This window comes from Macrobrachium rosenbergii, chromosome 22 (assembly GCF_040412425.1).
Source record: "Macrobrachium rosenbergii isolate ZJJX-2024 chromosome 22, ASM4041242v1, whole genome shotgun sequence".
Lineage (NCBI taxonomy): Eukaryota > Metazoa > Arthropoda > Malacostraca > Decapoda > Palaemonidae > Macrobrachium > Macrobrachium rosenbergii.
Genome location: NC_089762.1, coordinates 25,115,753 through 25,136,395, shown reverse-complemented (window position 1 = coordinate 25,136,395; position 20,643 = coordinate 25,115,753). Strand labels below are relative to the sequence as shown.

Sequence of the window (20,643 nt, the reverse complement as noted above, 5' to 3'; positions counted from 1 at the left end):
CAGAGCTGAAAACCTGGGTAGCTGAAAATCTTCCAATTATCCCTGTGGAAGATTGACATTACATGATTATGAAAATGACGATGATGTACTAAATGCACTAAATGAATTAGGCAGCCATACGGCATGGAAAGGGTCTTAGGAAACTTGTGACTAGTACACTTGTACACAGAAACCAGAAAAGTGACCACCTGGCCATTGGACATCCAGGAATTCTAGAGACTCGTGTACACTGATCTGTATGCACCTGCCTTTCATCTGCTGCTGTTTTTTTTTACAGTGATTAAGTGTTTGGTGAAATTCAGTGACCATGATGTTAGGCTATTATAGGTTGTGGTTTTGCAATGAATCAGATAATTTTTTAAAATTAATTTTTATATAAGCTACTTACCAAGTAATTACATAGCTATTAGTTTCTATTTACCGGCAGCTAGAATTTTGAAATTCGCAGTAGCGCTACTTTTGTTTTGGCTAGGCGAGTGACCCCGCCCACTTTTGGGGTAAGAGAGGAACTAGCTTAGCAAACGAGTTCATATGTTTCTGCCGGCTGATGGCTGTGGTTACAGTGATTGGCAGCAGTGGTTTTTTGGAATTTCTCTTCTCTGTTGATCTTGGATTATTGGTGAAGTATTTGCTTTATGGTAGCCTTTTCAGCACAATTAGTTAGTGTCAGGTTTTCTTTGGAGACTAGTATTACCGAATTTGACAGTTATTTGGACTTTCTTTGGCTCGACTTGTCAGCATGTCTGACTCAGGCTCTCAAAGTGTTAGGTATTGCAGTAAAGGTTGCAATATGAGACTGATTAAAGCATGTTATGACCCTCATACTCTCTGTACTTCTTGCAGGGGTCAAATTTGTTCTCCTGAATTGACCTGTAATGAGTGTGTCTCTTGGGATCCGAAAATGTGGAAGACCTTGAATAGTCATTTGACGAAATTAGACAGGGATCAAAAGAGAAAAGCAGCGGCTAGAGCTAATAGTAAGAAGACTTTAGCTAGTCAGGTGTCAGGAAAATCTTTGTCTGATAATTTTGATTCTTTATCCTTTGTTCCAACTGATTCCATGCCTCAATCTGCACCGATTACTCCACACCCTGGCTCCCTTACTCGCGATGCCGACCTCATTACCAGCCTGGAATCGAGAATTAATCTTAAGATTTGATTACTCGTTGACACAATGGAGAAAAGTGGTGCTTCATTAAAGTCCTAATGGACAAAGTGAATGTGAAAGGTGATAGTGAAGTGTTAATGGAGGAGGTGGCTGTCTGTCCCGCCGATTCTCCTAGGCCAGGGTCCCTGGCAAACTCCCCTAAACCTGGGAGGAGCCAAACTGGCAGCCCAAAGGAGGTCAGTGGGGTCTGCCCACAGGCAGTTGCCCCTCAGTCGTACCTGTTGCTGATTCCCAGGTTATGACACAGCGCCGCTGGAAAGGTGCCTCTATGGAAGTGGATCGTCTGTCCTCTAGTATTTCCAGCAGTGACTCCAGTCCTAGGCGCCAATGGCTAGGCGAATCTCGTCCTCTGAAAAGACACGCCGTGGGCGCTTCTCAACCTTCTGCTGTTCCAAGTAAGAAGGCTAAAGAGGTTTCTCCAGAATGTCTTCCTTCCTGTAGCCTCTGGGACAGTCCGGAACGTTTCTCCCAGGATCAACCAGTGTTAGTGGGACAAGTTCTACCTTCTAAGCACGCTACTTCTCGGAAGCGCTCTTCGGCATCGAGAACTTCGTCTTCTTCTAAGCGCGCATCTTTTGCTTCAGAGGACTTGCCGAGACAGGTTGTGATGTCGGAATGCTCTCCGGCGCCCATGCGCCCAACTCCTGTGCTTGTAGCGCCTGTACAATTTGCTGTTCCTGAATCTTCGTTGGCGGAGAAGACGTCTGTGGCGCCAAGGCGCCCACTGGCGCCAGATCTTCCTTCTCCAGTGGTTCATGGTGCTTCTTCAGTTGTGGCTCCCTCCAAGTGCCATTCATCTGTTGTGCGTCCATCATCTCCTGAGTGCCTCTTTGCTGAGCGCTCTTTGGCTCCCAAGCGTCCGTCAACTCCCAAGCTCCCATCAGCTCCCGAGGACCCACTGACTTCTGAGCTCCCATTGGCTCCCATTCCCCTCTTGCAGCAAGACGCTCCTTTGGCGCCCAAGGTTAATGCCACTTCTAAGTGCCCGATTTCGTCCGTTTCTTCGGCAGAGCCTGTGTCTTCTTTGGTTTTACCTGCTCCGGCTACGACAGTTGCTCCTTCTGTTTTGGATCCTTCTGTTCAGTCGATCCAACGCAAATTGGACAGTATCCTGGGCTTAATTCAGAAAGCCCCATCGGTCCCCCAGCCTGTTGCAGATCTGTCACCAATCTCTTCAGAGGAAGAGGAAGTAGCGGACCCTGTTTTCCCTCTGTTGGCGTACGCCTCCTTACTCAGTTTTCTGCTGGTGACTTTTTCTGATCACTTTTTTTCCTGCAACTCCGGCATCTCCAGCTTCGACTTACATTATGGATAACCCGACGCCTTCTTCAAGACTGCCTAAAATGGTACTGCCCTCTTCAGCTAAGAAGGCTCTCCGTGAAATGGAGAACTGGCTCTTGAGCAAGATGGAGCAGGGAAGAGCCTCCTTTTCTTGTCCTCCGTCTAGGCTGTCGCAGAGAAGATATCTTTCGTATGTGACTGGAGAGGCTCCTTCCATGGGAGCGCCTGCCTCCTCCCAGGGAGACTTCTCCGGTTTAGTGGACTCCCCAAGGTGGTCGGCGTTCAGTGCAGCCAAGATTTTGTTCCCGTCCTCGGAATTGGACTATCTGATCAAGCATTTGTTCAAAGTCTTGGAAGTGCTCAGCTTTCTTGACTGGGCAGTAGGAGCTCTTGCTCCTAAAGTGAAGAAGTGCCCTCATATCCCTGAAGATTTCTCTTCAGATTTTTTGGGAGTCATCTCTTGCCTGGATAAGGGTATTAGAGACAGCTCTTTTGAGTTATCCTCCCTTTTTGCAGTGGGTATCCTCAAGAAAAGGGAGCTTTGGTGTTCATACACCACGAAGGGAGTTTCTCCCTGCCAGAAGTCTGCACTCCTTTTCTCGCCTCTGGACAAGAAGAACCTCTTCCCTCAGTCGACTGTGCTACAGATTGCGACTGATCTTCAACAGAAATCTACGCAGGATCTCCTCACACGATCAACAAGACAGCCTAGAGAGTCTCCCCCCTAGGATAATTTCTCCTGTCCAACCCCAGCCCTTTTGGGGTAGAGGCAGACAAAGAGACTTCCCCAGACCTCGCGGAAATGCTCGTTTCACCCCCAGAACTGTCAAGAAGTCCTACAAACCACCCGCACGTAAGTGAGGATCTAGTCCTCTGCACACCTGTGGGGGCAGAGCTCCTACATTTCTGGGAGCGTTGGAAAGCAAGAGGAGCAGAGAGTTGGATTGTCCAAGTTCTAAGAGAAGGCTACTCGATCCTGTTTCTGGAAAAACCCCCCTTGAGCAACAAGCCTGTTTTATTGACGACCTATTCGGCAAACTCCAAGAAGTTTTCAGCCCTCTCCCAAGAAGTGACAGCTCTCCTCGTAAAAGAAGCAGTCAGACTAGTCGAGGACACCTCATCTCCGGGGTTCTACAATTGACTGTTTGTAGTCCCCAAAGCATTGCAGAGCTGGAGGCCAGTTCTGGATGTAAGCGCTCTGAACTTGTATGTACAGAAAACCAAATTCAAGATGGAGACGTCCCAGTCCGTCCTTACATCCATTTGTCTGGAGGATTGGATGATCTCGATAGACATGAAAGACGCCTACTTCCATGTCCCAATCCATCGAGATTCGAGGAAGTTTTTAAGGTTTGTGTTCCAGCGAAAAGTGTACCAATTCAGAGCCCTTTGCTTTGGTTTGTCGACAGCCCCACAGGTATTCACACGTGTTCTTGCCCCAATGGCAAAATGGTTACATCTGGTGGGAGTCAACGTTTCGTTGTATCCCAATGATTGGCTTGTTCACTCCCAATCGAAAGAAAAATGTGCGGAGGACCTTCACAAGACCCTTCTTCTCACCCAGGATATGGGCCTCTTGTTGAATTTCCAAAAATCTCAACTGACTCCTTCTCAGGAGATAACTTATTTGTGGATGAGGATAAACTCTTGGAGTTTTCAGGTTTTTCCCTCTCCCCCAAAGGATAAACTCCTGCCTTCAGAAAATAAACAAGTTTCTTGCCCTTCAGTCCTGTTCTGCGAGCACTTGGATGAGCCTGTTGGGGACTCTCTCGTCCATGGAGCAGTTCGTGTCCCTAGGAAGGCTTCACATGAGAAACCTACAGTTCTTCCTGAAAGTCAACTGGTACAGGAAGAAACACCCAGATTCTTTCGTTTTTCCAATAACGAAGGAAATAAAAGAAGATCTGGCCTGGTGGAATTCAAGAGACAAGCTCTCTCAAGGGAAGTCACTTCTCCCTCTGAACCCCGACCTAGTGTTTTATTCAGACACAATAGACCTAGGTTGGGGAGCCGTCCTGGGAGACAAAGAAGTTTCAGGCCTGTGGACTTCGGAACAGATGAAATGGCTCATCAACGTGAAGGAATTGACGGCAGTTCACTGGGGATTGCAGGTGTTTGCATCGGAGGTGTCCGGGAAGACAGTGTCCGTCCATTTGTACAACACTACAGCTCTATCTTATATAAGAAAACAAGGGGGAACTCATTCTTTCTCCCTTTGCCAAGCAGCAAGAGCCCTTCTCATTTGGGCAGATCAGACGAACTCAGCCGTCAAAGACAAGTTCTCCCCATGGAGTGGACTCTAGACCCTCTAGTTTGCATGGAGTTATGGAAACTGTGGGGAAGACCGATTCTAGTTCTGTTTGCGACCGCAAAAAATCATCGTCTCCCCTTGTATTGTTCGCCAGCGCCAGATCCACAAGCTTGGGCGACAGATGCGATGCTTCTGGATTGGTCGAACATGGAGGTTTACGCCTTTCCCCCATTCAAGATGGTGAGAGAAGTGTTAAACAAGTTCCGAAGTCATCGGAGTGTAAAGATGACATTAGTAGCCCATACTGGCCAGCACGAGAATGGTTCCCAGATTTGCTGGAGCTTCTAGTAGATTTTCCAAGACTATTACCTCAAAAACCAAGTCTACTCAGGCAACCACTTTTCAGAAGGTTCCATCAAGGACTGTCCACTCTGGCTCTGACTGCATTCAGACTGTCGTCAGATTGGTGCGAGCGAAAGGATTTTCAAACGCAGTTGTGAACGCTATTGCTCGGTGTAGACGACTTTCCTCGAGCAAAGTTTACCAAGCCAAGTGGACAGTCTTCTGTGACTGGTGCAGGAGAAACAACATCTCGTCTTCTTAGATGTCTATAGCGGAAATCGGTGATTTCCTTCTATATTTGAAGTCTACCAGGAACCTTCCCACCTCAACCATTAAAGGATACAAAACAATGTTGAGCTCTGTTTTTAGACATAGAGGTTTAGATCTTTCCTCTAATAAGGACCTTTCTGATCTTATCAAGTCGTTTGATACGACCAAGCAAAAAGATATTAGGCTAGTAGCCTGGAATGTAGACGTGGTACTGAAGTGGCTATTGCAACCACGCTTTGAACCTATGCAATCTCTGTCCTTAAGGGACCTTACTAGGAAAACTCTGTTCCTAGTAGCGTTACTGACGACCAAGAGAGTCAGTGAGCTTCACACTTTGTATAAAAAGGTTGGTTTCTCTCAAGGTAATGCAATCTGCTCATTTACCTTAGGATTTTTAGCCAAGAATGAGTCCCCTGCCAACCCCTGGCCTCACTCATTCGTTGTTAAAAGTTTAATAGATATCTTAGGTCCTGACGAAGTAGAAAGAACCCTTTGCCCTGTAAGGGCGTTAAGATACTATTTACTGAGAACAGAAAAGATCCGCGGGCCGTCGAGCAACCTTTGGTGCTCAGTTAAGGATTATTCTCCCCCTCTTTTGAAAAATGCCTTGACGTTTTTCATCAAGGATTTAATTCTAGAAGCACACTCACAAATTGACGAAGATACATTGCCCATAGAGAAAGTCAAAGCGCATGAAGTAAGGGCAGTTCCACGTCCCTGGCTTTTAGGCATAATTTGTCTATTGCCTCTATCATTCAAACAACGTTTTGGAAATGCAAATCGGTTCTTACAACTCATTATTTGCGTGACATTGAAACTGTCTATGAAAATTGCATTACCTTGGGGCCTATTTCGATTCCTGGTATGGTGTTGGGAGAAGTAGTGTAGGAAGCTTCCTTCATCCTTCCTATTTTTTCGCCTTGATTCATGGTATCGAGTCGTAGGGGAGCCTGAGGGTACTTGGTATTTGGAGTGCTGACCAGTTTTTATCCACAATGGTTGGGTAATAGTATGCTGTAATGTTTGGCTGTACGTGATTGTGTTTTGTATTATTTATTCTGTGGTTGTGTTTTTTCTGGTACTGTGCCCAAGGCAGGGGTGAACTGATTATTCTTTGTATGCGATCGGACACTCCTTTGCAACAAAGGAATCCTGCTATGTAGCAGACGACTCCTGGCTATACCGCCATGCCGTTGAGATGAGCGCCATCGAGAGGCAGTACTTTCTTGTAGCAGTTCTCTCAACAGGTAAGAAACCAGCAAGCATTTTAACTAATGCTAGCAATATTCTATTTCTTTACATTACTAATTTTAATGTATCAGGATAGATAACCCATGCATCCCACCTATAATGTGGGATTCAGCCATGTAATTACTTGGTAAGTACCTAATTTAAAAATGACATTTTTATAATAAAATAAAGTTTTATATATACTTACCAAGTAATTACATGATCAAACCCTCCCTCCTCCCCTCGCATGGTTGGAAGGCATAAACATATTGAGCTCGTTTGCTAAGCTGGTTCCTCTCTTACCCTGAAAGTGGGCAGGGTCACTCGCCTAGCCAAAACAAAAGTAGCGCTACCACGAATTTCAAAATTCTAGCTGCTGGTAAATAGAAACTAACAGCTATGTAATTACTTGGAAAGTATATATAAAACTTTGTTTTATTATAAAAATTTCATTTTGTCTAGTCATGTTAATTCCTTGTAGTTCATGAATCAGATGACACAAATATTGAGACTGATAACTACCTGAGATACTGGGATGTCTTTCTTATAAGAGGGAAAGAAATTCCTGAGACAGCTTCATGACTTTGAAAAGAGTTTGTAAAAAAGTTAATTTTGTTGCCAAAATTATACTTTTCATGTTGCAATTTCTGTGGGTGTTTTACCAGGTTATTACTAAATTAAAAGAAAAATTAGTTCTTGTTGGTTTCATATTATTTGGCTTTGAAATTAACTGTAAGATACTAAACCACTTAGATAGCTATTTGTGTTACTTAGTCTTTGGTGTGTTAAAGAAATAAGGTTTTTCTTCGTGGTTACTTTTGCAAACTTTCAAATTGTTGTTGTCATGAATTAATATGTTTTCATGTGAAAGTGGATTCTGAAATATTTGCTTCCTCCATAGGCACGTAGTGACAACATGGCAGAAGTATCAGCTAAAGATGGTAGCCAGGAGACTATGGTGAATCTAGCTGCTCTTATCACCAATATCACTATTCTTCCTTTTGTTATGTCTAGTCCACTGTAAGGAGAAAACACTTATTATTTTTAATGGGTTTGGGATTGTAGATTTATGACAAAAAATTGTTAAATCTATGCTAGAGGTTGTCAAGTATGCATATTACAAAATATAGATTGTATCTGCATTTTTTAGGTTCATATTCATTGTTACAAATTAAAGTGTATGTATTTGTTTAAATATTTCACTGATTTGGTAATATGTACAAATGCTTTTCGTTTCTGGAACTTGCTTATGTATATGATAGATGACATTTTAGAGCTATATTCTTATGTAGAGACTAGCTTTTCCTCTAGAAATAGTACAGCAGATCTATAATAATTTTATGGGTCATAAGTATGGTTGTATGTAAGCTGAGTAGGTTGTAAGTGTTAGCTTTAACACTTTAGTTCCTAGTCAAATATAACCTCCTATGCATCTTGAATTAGGATGTGTAAAACTTCCTTAGATACTTTCAGCTGATAATGCAATTTTTCCCAACTGCCTTCCTATTTTTTGTAGTTAACAGGAGTCACAAAAGCTCCTGTTTACTGTGTATGTGTCATGTCCCATAGTTTTAGACTTTACACACATTTGATTAGCAGTTTGTTCTTTGTTCTTTAAGTTTACCCTTATTTTGAACTTTGGCGCAATGTTAGCATAATTCAACTTTATTTTCCTTCATATTGTTAACTTACTGACACCAAATTTGATGATTGGGAGTGATGTATAGTCGTGATTGCTGCTAGAATGGAATCTTGTTGCATTTACTATTGATTTTTAAATGAATTTCTTTTATTTCAACTGTGTTATTATAACTTACAAGCTTTGTAATTCTGCTTTTTTGATATCACCTCAAACAAGCACAAGAATTACATGATGAAACTTTCTCTAAATTGTGGAAGCCCTTAAAGTGACATGCTGAGAAAATCAGCAAGTTTGTGTTTTGGTTTTAATTTACTTGTAATCTTTTCACTGTTCTCAAAACTTTTTATTCATTCAGGGATATTGAGTTGCCAGACTTCTAGTGTGCAGCCTTATGTATTTGTTTAAATATTTCACTGATTTGGTAATATGTACAAATGCTTTTCGTTTCTGGAACTTGCTTAGCCAGCTTATGATAGATGACATTTTAGAGCTATATTCTTATGTAGAGACTAGCTTTTCCTCTAGAAATAGTACAGCAGATCTATAATAATTTTATGGGTCATAAGTATGGTTGTATGTAAGCTGAGTAGGTTGTAAGTGTTAGCTTTAACACTTTAGTTCCTAGTCAAATATAACCTCCTATGCATCTTGAATTAGGATGTGTAAAACTTCCTTAGATACTTTCAGCTGATAATGCAATTTTTCCCAACTGCCTTCCTATTTTTTAGTTAACAGGAGTCACAAAAGCTCCTGTTTACTGTGTATGTGTCATGTCCCATAGTTTTAGACTTTACACACATTTGATTAGCAGTTTGTTCTTTGTTCTTTAAGTTTACCCTTATTTTGAACTTTGGCGCAATGTTAGCATAATTCAACTTTATTTTCCTTCATATTGTTAACTTACTGACACCAAATTTGATGATTGGGAGTGATGTATAGTCGTGATTGCTGCTAGAATGGAATCTTGTTGCATTTACTATTGATTTTTAAATGAATTTCTTTTATTTCAACTGTGTTATTATAACTTACAAGCTTTGTAATTCTGCTTTTGCTTGATATCACCTCAAACAAGCACAAGAATTACATGATGAAACTTTCTCTAAATTGTGGAAGCCCTTAAAGTGACATGCTGAGAAAATCAGTCTGCAAGTTTGTGTTTTGGTTTTGAATGCACTTCAGCCTACCCTTTATTTACTTGTAATCTTTTCACTGTTCTCAAAACTTTTTATTCATGTCAGGGATATAAGAAGAGGCAATGAGCTCCGTGCCAGACTTCTAGTGTGCAGCCTTAGCAGTAAGAATCAGATCTTTAATTCCAGGTGGTCTCTTCATCCATGGATATGCAAAGTCTTGTGGTCTACCCCACTGATAGACCTGTTCACAACCAAGCACAACTCCAAATTTCCACCCATTTGATTAGCCCTCATAGATCCACCAGCACGGAGAACAGGCACACTGATGAATGCCTGGATGGTCTGGAAGTTTACTCCTTCCCACTCATGTGCATAATCAGGGTGGTCATGGACAAACTTCAGAACTCCAGGGATGCAATGATGGCTACTGGTTCCTCTTTGGATGCAACAAGAAAGTTACCAATCACCTGACAATTCTGATAGACTCAGAGGGCTCCCAAGTGTAAACTTAGGAACATCTGCTCCAGCTACATTTCCATTGATTCAACAGGATGTTATAAGACCTGTAACTGTACACCTGGAGATTATCTGGCTTAACCTCAGAAACAGTAACTTCCTGAGGAGGTAGCTGCTTGTACTACGTTACTCCTTATCACATGATATCTTTTCTTGGTTAGAAAGATTAGTGATGGTTTACCTTATTCCTCACTATGGCATCATGGAAATTAAATAAACTCCTTGCTCTGCTGTCTGTATACTGCATGTTGTTGGTTGTACTGTCCTTTTAGCTTGTGCCAACCCAACTGCCTACCCTGTAGAAGACACAGTAATGTTCACAGTCTCTTTTCTCAGTCCACTGATAGCAAAAATGGTCGATGGTACAATTACAGTCATAAGTATAGAACTGGGAGAGAAACATTTCAGATACACTGAAACATGGCTCAACAAATTTTCATGTCATCCCAAAGTTAGTGCCTAGACTTTCATGTTCAGATAATACTAGGTCATAGGACTGGAGTACTCTCTCCATTGATATTTTTAAGGAATAATGTTGCATCTGGAGAACTCTGCAGCACAGTCTCTTTGCTACATCTCTCATCAACAAACTTCCAGTATGCTGGTTGCCATTGACAGATACTGTCACTTAAAAAGTGAAATCGTTGATCTTTAGTTCCACTTGGAAGGCTATGCCTATCGACCTTCTGAATCTCTTAAGGGAATTAATAGGAAACTGTACAACTTTAAAGGGTATAAATATAACTTTTGCAGACACTTTTCTGCATATCTCAAATAGTTCCTCATGGGTGTGATTTGTTTGCTGTCCTTATGTCAGGGGGCTTTAAAAGAATGTTGTCATCTTTACTTTCATATCTGAATTACCTATTCAACATTGATTAGGATATGAAACTGGGTCAAATCATGTCCAATCTGCCATTGAGGATATCGGTTCCAGTCAAAGCGTACTAGTTGTATCTTCAATAACTTCCTCATTTTGAGCTTTTTTGGTTTATGAAGGTAGTGGTTTTTACTTATGTACATACTAAAATTTCTGAAGCAACTTTTTTTTTAATACTATTTATTACTTTCATGTAAGTAACTTACCAAGTACAAGTAGTTAACTTACCAAGTAGTTACATAGCTATAGGTTTTGTAACCATGGCAGCCTAAAAATTCAAAAATCGAAGTAGCACTTCTATTGTTTTTGTGTAGGTGAGAAGCCCCTCCCACTTTTGGGAAATGAGAGGAACAACCTAGCAGAGAGCTTCAATTCACTTTCTGCCAGCTCCCAACTAACATTGGATGTTTTTCTGCAACCTTCTTCATTGTTTTTTGGGTGTTTTGTCCAGAATTTGGTGAAGTATTCAAATTTTTTGTGGCCTTCAAGCGTTAGTTATCATGTTAGCTTTAAGTTAACATTATTCATAGCTTTTTTTGGATAATAATGTCAGACTATTGTTCTTGTAGCATTTGCTATTGTAGCGATGGATATGAGACTAGGTTAACTAAGTCGTCATACGACTCTCATTCTAAATGTGTCAAATGTAGGGGGCAATAGTGTAATAGGGAAAGTACTTGTATTGAATGTCAGGACTGGGATGGCAAGAAATGGAAGGTATTAAAGTCTCACTTCGACAAACTTGAGAGGGAGAAAAAAGAGGAAGGCGGCCTCCAGAGCCAAAAGTAGGGCTGATTCAGAGACTATTCCTTTGCCTAGGCTAGTAGATGATAGTACTATTTCTTCATCACCGGTTCCTGCTATCTCTCCTATCCCCAGCCCTCCTACTACTGTACTTTACCACATACTCGTGTGCCTGGTTCCCATACTTCCAAACCCGACCCCATTGCCAGCCTCGAATCTAGGTTCGACCAGAAACTTAATTTAGTGGTTAACGCAGTGGTGGAATTAGGGACGTCCCTAAAAGTCCCGAAGGACAAAGTGTTGGGTGTGCATAGTGACAGTGTTGTGCAAGTGGAGGAGGTGGCTACTCTTCCTGTTGGTGCTCATAGACGAAGGTCCATATCTCGCTCCCCTGAACCTGGGAGAAGAAATATTGGAGGTCCAAGGGAGGCCAGTGGGGTTTGCCCATGGGTAGTAGCCCCCTCAGTCGAGCCTGTTGCCCAATCCCAGGCTGCGACAGATGGCCATTGGAAATGCGTCTCAGTGAGTGCTCATCTCCTCTTGTGGGATTTGGAAAGTTCCAACCCTGATAAGAGGCACCGGTGGCACTCCCCAGCTTTGTCTCGTCCTCTTGAGAGGCACACCAATGATGTGGACCGCTCACCTCTCCCAGTCAAGAGGTATAAGGAAGCCAGCCATAGTTCTCAACCCTCCTGTAGTTTTGCTGATCCACCATCTGCCTCTACTTCGGCTCGACCTTCTCTGTCTACTTGAGACAGCCTGGAGTTGTTTTCTCCATATGTCGAGTGCCCATTTTTGGTTCCCATGTGCTCAAAGGTACGCTCTTGCACCCATCGTCTTCTTCAAAGCACCTCTTTGCCTCCGAGCACCCATCACCACCAGAGGGCTCGTCGCCCACCTCCAAGCGCCAGACACCAGTTCCTGAGCTTGTGGCACCAGCTCCCGAGCACCCGGCACCAGCTCGCGTGCACTTGGCACCACCTTTTCCTCCTCAGTTATACACTTCTGTTCAGGAAGATCCATCGTTAGACCCGATTAAACGTCAGTTGACGCCTATTATGGGCTTTTTTCAGAAAGCTCCCATGGCTCTCAAGACCTCCAAGGATACATCTTTGTTACCAGTCTCTTTGGATGAGGAGGACTTTGGACAGGAACCTGCACCTTCTTTGGCATATGCTGCCTTGCTTAAATATTCTTGGCCAGCTCTCCTGATTTCTTTGCGCCTACTGCCCCGGTCTCTCCTGCTTTGACCTTCCTTATCAGAAACCAGCCAGATGACAGTGCTCAACTCCCTAAGTTGGTGCTTTCCTCCTCCTCAAGGAAGGCGCTCAAAGAGGTGGCTGATTGGCTCTCTGCAAAGAGGGAGCGTGGTAAAGCCACCTTCGCTTTTCCTCCTTCTAGACTGATTTGTAGGAAGTACCTCTGCTACTCTATTGGAGAAGCTCCCTCTGTGGGAGTCACTGCCTCCTCCCAAGGGAACTTCTCTGGGCTGATTGATTTGTCTCATCGTTCAGCTTTTTCGTCGGCAAAAATCATGTTTTTGTCAGCGGAGTTGGATCACTTAGTCAAGAACATCTTTAAGGTGTTCAAAGTCTTTAGCTTCCTGGATTGGACTGTTGGGGCCCTCACTAAGAAGATCAAGGACTGCCCTGACCTTGCAGAGGACTTCTCTTCAGACTGGCAGGTGTTTTGTCATGTGCTGACAAAGCCATCGGGGATGGCTCTCTAGAGCTCGCCACTCTGTTTTCTATGGGGGTCTTAAAGAAAAGGGAGTTGTGGTGTTCCTTCATCACAAAAAAGGGTCACACACCCAGAAGTCTGCTCTCCTTTTCTCTCCCTGAGACCAGCTGCATCTCCTCCCACAGACCACCGTCAAAGAGATTTCATTGGACCTCCAGAAAAAGTCAACCCAGGGCCTACTGGCCCAGTCCACTAAGTGACCAAAAGAAACCACCCCTTTCGTCACTAAGTCTGCCTCTTCATTTCAGCCACAGCCCTTTCGTGGAGGCAAACAAAAGCCCCAAACAAGACCTCATGCCAGTCTATGCTTCTTGTCAAGGTCCATCAAGAAATCTACCTTCAAGCCTGCCTCCAAGAAATGAGGATTCAGTCCTTTGTGCTCCAGTAGGGGCCAGACTTCTACACTTTTGGGAGGAGTGGAGTTGCAGAGGGGTGGAACAATGGGTTGTCAAGGTCCTGAGGAGGGCTACTCCATTCCATTCAGAGAGAGGCCTCCACTAGTCAAGTTCCCCATCATCTTGACTGCTGACTCGGAAGGCTGTGAGGGCTGTACAGGAAGTCGAGGAATATTACTCAGAAGGGTTTTACAACTGTCTCTTTGTAGTCCTCAAGTTGTCAGGGGGCTGGAGGACCGTCCTAGATGTCAGCACCCTGAATCAGTCGTTCAGAAGACTAAGTTCAATATGGAGACAAACCATTCAGCTGGCTTCTCTGTTCCCTGTTGAAGGAGAAGTGTATGGAGGACTTGAAGAAAACTCTTCTTCTGACTCAAGAGTTGGGCATTGTTATCAACAGACAGAAATCTCAATTGACTCCGACACAAGAGATTCTTTATTCGGGGATGATCCTGAACTCACAGACTTTTCAGGCTTTTCCATCCCCCAAAAGATTCGACTCCTGCCTTCGAACAGTCTGGAGGTTCCTCTCTCTCCCATCCTGTTCAGCCAATCAGTGGATGAGTCTCTTGGGGACTCTGGCCTCCATCAAGCAGTTTTTAAGGTTTGGCAGACTGCACATGAGAGTTCTGCAGTTCTTTCTCAAGGCCAACTGGAACAGGAAGACCCAACCGGACTCCTTTGTCTTTTCCATCACGTTAGAGATCAAAGAGGACCTGCAATGGTGGTTGTATGAAGGAAGACTTCTGGGAGGGAAGTCTCTTCTTCCTTTGAGCCCCGACCTAGACCTTTATTCCGATGCCTTGGATCTAAGTTGGGGAGCCCTTCTAGGGAATCAAGAAGTTTCCGAAACGTGGCCCACGAAACAAAGAAACCTCCATATCAGCATCAAGAAACTGAAGGCTATTCACCTGGGTCTCCAGTCCTTCTCGACTCTGACCTTCAGTAAGATGGTGATAGTTCACGTGGACAACACCACTTCCCTGTCATACATCCACAAGCAAGGAGGCACACACTCCTTCTCCCTCTACGAGGCTGTGAAAGATCTCCTCCTCTGGTTAGAGCAGAACCAGGTGACAATCATCACTCGGTTCGTTCAGGGGAGATTGAACATCTTGATGGACGAGTTGAGCCGTCATGAGCAGGTCCTTCCCACAGAGCGGACCTTAGACCCTCTGGTCTGCAAAGACCTGTGGAGGTTATGGGGCAGACCAACTGTAGACCTGTTTGCGATGTCGAGGAATCCCAACTTCCTCTCTTCTGTTCATTAACCCCGGACCCTCTCTCGCATGGGTGGCGGATGCCATGCTTCTGGACTGGACAGACCCTGGACATCTATGCCTTCCTGCCCTTTGGTATGATCAGGGAAGTGATCAACAAGTTCTCCTCCCATTGCAATGTTTCGATGACCCTCGTTGCTCCATTTTGGCCCAAGAATGAGTGGTTCCCAGGCCTGCTTCGGTTATTAGTGGATTTTCCAAGGCTCCTTCTACAAAAACAGTCTCTTCTTAGACAACCTCACTTCTTCAGGCTCCACCAAAGGTTGTCTGCTCTGGCCCTGACAGGCTTCAGATTGTCCAGAGTCTCGTCTGGGTGAAGGGTTTTTCAAAACCAGCTGCAGAGGCTATTGCTAGATGCAGACATCAGTCTTCTAGCAATGTCTGTCAGTCCAAATGGATGGTCTTGCGAAGATGGTGCACTCGACATAATGTCTCGTCTTCTGAAATGTCTGCAAGTCAGATCGCAGACCGTGCTTTACCCGAGGTCCTCCAAGAAGCTGTCGTCCTCTACCATCAAGGGGTATAGGCCAATGTTGAGTTCATCTTCAAACATAGAGGTCTGGATCTGTCCTCCAACCAGGATCTCAGTGACCTAATCAAATCGTTTGATAAGTCTAAGGAAAAGAAGTCTGATTGCGTCTCTTGGAATCTTGACGTGGTTTTAAAGTAGCTTTCAGGTCCCACTTTTGAGCCTCTGTGCTCTGTCTCACTAAGGGATCTCACCAGAAAGACTCCTCTCCTTGTTGCGTTGGCTACTGCCAAATGTATCAGTAAGCTTCAGCTTGTTGACAAGAGAGTTAGTTTTTTGCAAAGAGATGCAGTCTGCTCCTTCTCTCTCAGGTTCCTTGCCAAGAATGAGGACCCTTCCAAGCCCTGGCCCCATTCGTTCACCATTAAAAACTTAATGGATATCCCTGGATCGGAGGAAGCAGAAAGGCTTCATTGCCTTGTGAGTGCTCTTAGATATTACCTGCAAAGGTAATATCTAAGAATATGCTTTCTAAGAATGTCCTGTCATATTTTTGAGACAATTGATCTCCGAGGCACGCTCTCAAGAAGACATCTTGCCTGCCTTTAAGGTGAAGGCTCACAAGGTCCAGGCTGTCGCTACTTCTCTGGCTTCTAGACATAATATGTCCCTCTCGTCCATTTTACAGTCTACCAGTTGGAAGTGCAAGTTGATCTTCGCTGCACACTACCTGAAAGAAGTGGAAACCGTGTTTGAAAACTGTAGTACCTTAGGACCGTTATCTCGACACCTTGATGTAAGGTGTCGAGTTCAGAGAGAGCTTGGGTACATTGTACCTGGAGTACCCACCAGTGTTTTTTAGTGGTTAGGGTGTGGTTTTTATTACAGTGTAGGTGACAACGTTGTCTGATTGTTTTATTCTGGTACTACGCCCAGGGCAAGGGCATTTTTTGTAAACTCTGCTAGCCATCAGAATGTCTTTTGCTGCAAAGTTTGCACCTAAGTAGGGGCGACCCATGGCTATACCGCCACGCCACTACAGGTTAAGATGAGTACCAACCAGAGGCATTATCTACCTGCAATAGCTCTATTACCAGGTAAGGAAACAACAAGCATTGTATCAGTGCTGGCAACTTTTCTATTTCAAAGTCATTAGAATATATCCATGTATCCCACTTCCTACCACTGTGGATTCAGCTATGCAATTACTTGGTAAGTTACTTATATGAAAATGTTGTATTCATAAAAAAATTTAAGTTTCATATATACAGGCAGTCCCCGGTTTACAATGGGGTTCCGTTTTTATGCTGCGTCATAAACCGAAACTGGTCGTAAACTGAAAAATTGTCGAAAATCTTCAAAAATCCTAAGAAAACCTTATTTTAATGCTTTGGGTGTATAGAAAACGATGTAAACTGCATTTTTATTTAGTTTTTCATCAAAAAACCTCCAAATTTTGATTATTTTGCCGTTTTGGAGCCATATTTCTTCCGTCAGATCGGCGTACAACACGTTGTAACCCTGGAACGTGCGTCGTAAACCGGGAAATAATTTCTGATGAATATATTAGAAAAGCGTCATAACCTCAGAACGTCGTAAGCTGGACCCGTCGTAAACTGGGGACTGCCTGTACTTACCAAGTAATTACAGAGTCAGAGCCCTCCCTCGTCCCCTCGCATGGACATCAGGGCACAAACGAATTGAAGCTCTCTGCTAGGTTGTTCCTCTTGTTCCTTGAAAATGGGTGGGGCTTGTCACCTACTTAAAAACAATAGAAGCGACACCACGATTTTTTAATTTTTAGGCTGCCGTGGTTAGAAAACATATAGCTATATAATTACTTGGTAAGTATATATGGAACTTAATTTTATCATGAAAGTAACATTTTACTCATTTTTATTTACCTCTCTAATTGGTTCTTTACATGGCTTAAATTGAGCAAAAAAAGTTAAGGTAAATGATGACATCATGGTAAGGGTATTATAAGTAGCAATAACAGAGGTGGTCTTACCCATTCAGCTTAGCTTATTTGACTTACTTGTGCTTGCTTTTTATTTTGGCATGGTCTTATCACTGAAGTGATTGATATAAGCATATAAAGCAATGGTTTGTATCTGACAAAACAAATTTTTATAGAGAACAATTGAATTTTTTATGTATCACATTATATCTTTAATCATGTTTGTTTCTTTTAGGTTCACATGGGTAACATTTGTTGTATGTGTATTTTTCCACCTCCTTACCAACTACTTAGCTGTACGAGCTGTAAAAATGGAATCACTCAACAGACCTCGCTTATTGTACATTCTTTCTACGTGGTTCTCAAAATCATCCATTCCTGGAATTGAGGAGACTAACCTCTCTGAACCTCTCTTCTCTGGGCCTGCTTTTATCCCAGGTTAGTGCTTTACTGAACATTTATGATAAATTTTTTTTTAATTATAGAACAAGCCAATAAGAATATAGACTTGCTAAGTAAGCTTCCACTGAACAGATTGTATCCAGTGACTTCCTGTCATGCAGAAAGATACAGCCATATATCCTGTCTGAAAACCAAAAATAACAGATTACTGCAAAAATTCTCCCTAAAGCTCTTACCATAAGACAATGCAGTAAAGACACTTGTGGTACAGCATTTATGCATACAATGCATATATTAGTACATTTAAATTGTTTATGAATGAATTTTTACTAGCTCTCATTTCACATATTTATAAACACCTCTGCAAGCAACATAAAATTCAGTCAGTTCAAATTAGTATACAAAATTACCTTGACAGTTCTATTAGCAAAAAAGCATTTACAAGTGGTAGAAGGAAGAAGATAGAAAACGAGTTTTTTTTCTTTTCCTGTTTAGATTTTATTTAAAAGTATGAAAGGCAATACACAAAGACAAAAACTATTATGCAGTAATGATATATAAATATGTATTTCAGACTATTTTCCTTTTGGATTTCGGCTTTCGTTGGGATGTTCTTTTTATGAAGTAATAGAGAGAAATATGGAAAAGATTGATCGTGGAAATTACTTCACTAGTACATTAGAAGTTTTTAGGCAAGAAAAATTTATGGTAAGTTTTTCTAATTTGTTAGTTTTCCTATTTTTTTTTATGAAGTTTGGGTAACATACTGTTGAGTGTTCAAAAATATAATTTTCTAAAACAAAATTTTTTCATACAAACCAATCACTGTACAGTAGTCTTTTGCTTATCTGCATTTTCTGTATCTTCACTACACCCTGTTCTGTGTGAAGGGGTACACTCCCTTAAATATGCAAAATCACTTAGTGAAAATAAGAGCTATACTGTTCTCATGGCATGACATCAAGTACTGAGTTTACATCGAACACTCTTGAACAGAAGTAAAATTATTGTTCCAATAGGCTCTGTCCAGCAAGGTGTAATTGCTGACTACTTTACACATGCTTATTGGCTTTATTTGAATGTCATGCTGATTTGCGTAATGATGTCCACTGGGAAAGTGTGAGAAAAATGGCTGTTGGTTGCAAGGGTGGATACAGGTGAGGGAAATACAAACATTGGTGTTGCCTCAGTGTCATCTTGGCTATGAATTGAGTAAATGTTACCTACATTTCAATGCTCTTTGCTATGTCAGGGTAGATGTTGCTGTGCTGTTTGCTTTATGTGTGTTTATGGCACTGCCAGCTGCCAAAAAGATGAGGAAATGCTGAGGCCTTAGACAAAATTCAGTGTTTAACAGATTAACAGAATCTTAAAAAAGGGTTGTCCTTCACACAAATATGTGTTGAGTATAACATGCATATGTCTCTTCTTCTAAGACAACTTCAACAGAGATTGCTGATTTTCTGTTGTTACTGAGAACTCTCAAAGGTTTGTCCTCATCCACTATCAAAGGTTACAGAGCATTGTTAGGCTTGGTATTGAGGCATAGAGGCCTGGATATTTCTTTGGATCAGGATTTATCTGAACTTATTAAATCATTCGATACAACGAAGCACAAAGATTTAGAGCAAGTATTATGGAACCTGGACATAGTAGTTAAATGGCTTTTAAGGCCACCCTTTGAACCTATTGCTTCTGCTTCGCTGAGAAACCTAACTAAGAACACTTTATTCCTAGTAGCCTTGGCTACAGCCAAGAGAGTAAATGAGATCCAAGCTTTGGATAGGAGAATCAGTTTCTCTAATGGAGATGCAATTTACTCCTTTAATCTTGGTTTTCTCGCTAAGAACGAGAATCCAGCCAAATTTGACCTCGTTCTTTTAGCATTAAGAACTTATCTCAGGTGGTAGGTTCATTAGATGAGGAAAGATTCCTTTGTCCAATAAGGGCTCTCAAGTACTACCTCCATAAGACTGATAAGAGAAGAGGTACGTCCGATCACCTGTGGTGTTGAGTGAAGAACCCTTCATGACCTCTCAAAGAATGCCCTCTCTTTCTTTCTAAGAGATCTCATTCGCAAGTCACATTCACAAGTGGGAGAAGAGCATCTTCCCTGTCTAAGGGTAAGAGCGCATGAAATTAGAGCTGTGGCTACATCCTTATCATTCAGATATAATCTTTCTCTTGCCTCCATTTTCCAACCCACTTATTGGAGATGTAAGTGAGTTTTTTCAGCATATTATCTATGCGATGTTGAAACAGTTGTAATTATTGCAGTACCTTGGGTCCTTTATTGGTGGCTGGCACAGTGTTGAGTAAGGAAGTATAGGAAGCGTTCCTTCCACCCTTACTCTTCACCTTGGAATCTGGTGTTGAGTTTAGGGGAGCTTGGGGCTACTTTTTACTGGGATGCCCTCCAGGTCTTTTAATGGTTGGGTAATGGTGTTTTTAATCTTTTGGTGTAAGTGTCAGCATTATTATATGGTGTTGTGTGTCAGTACTGCGCCCAGGGCAGGGCAAACTTTCTTTACTTTGCTAGTGTTCGGAGAAGTCCTTTGCTGCGAGGTCCCCACTTATGTAGCAGGTGACACTTGGCTATACCGCCACACCTCTATGGGGTAAGATGAGCACCACCAGAGACAGTATCTTCTTGCAACAGCTCTCTTACCAGGTAAGGAACAATAAACATTGTACAGTATTGATGTTAACTACTTTCTATTCTCAAATTATTACTTTTAATACTTAAGGTCGAGTAAGTCTACGAATCCCACCACCTATCAATATGGGAATCAGCTATGTAATTATTGGTTACTTATATAAAAATGACATTTTTATAATAAAATAAAGTTTTAAATATACTTACCAAGTAATTACAGAGTGGGAGCCCTCCCTCCTCCCCTCTCATGGACATTACGGCATAAACAAATTGAGCCTTCTTGC

The 20,643-nt window shown here is 42.4% G+C and overlaps 1 protein-coding gene across 1 annotated transcript in view; it reads left to right on the top strand.

Moving 5' to 3' along the window:
* Positions 1 to 20,643, top strand: part of LOC136850672 (RUS family member 1) — a 65,338-nt gene that overhangs the window by 32,451 nt on the left and 12,244 nt on the right. The window contains 3 exon segments of the mRNA XM_067124452.1: positions 7,444 to 7,562; positions 17,537 to 17,739; positions 18,278 to 18,411. Coding sequence (XP_066980553.1) covers positions 7,444 to 7,562; positions 17,537 to 17,739; positions 18,278 to 18,411 — 456 coding nt within the window.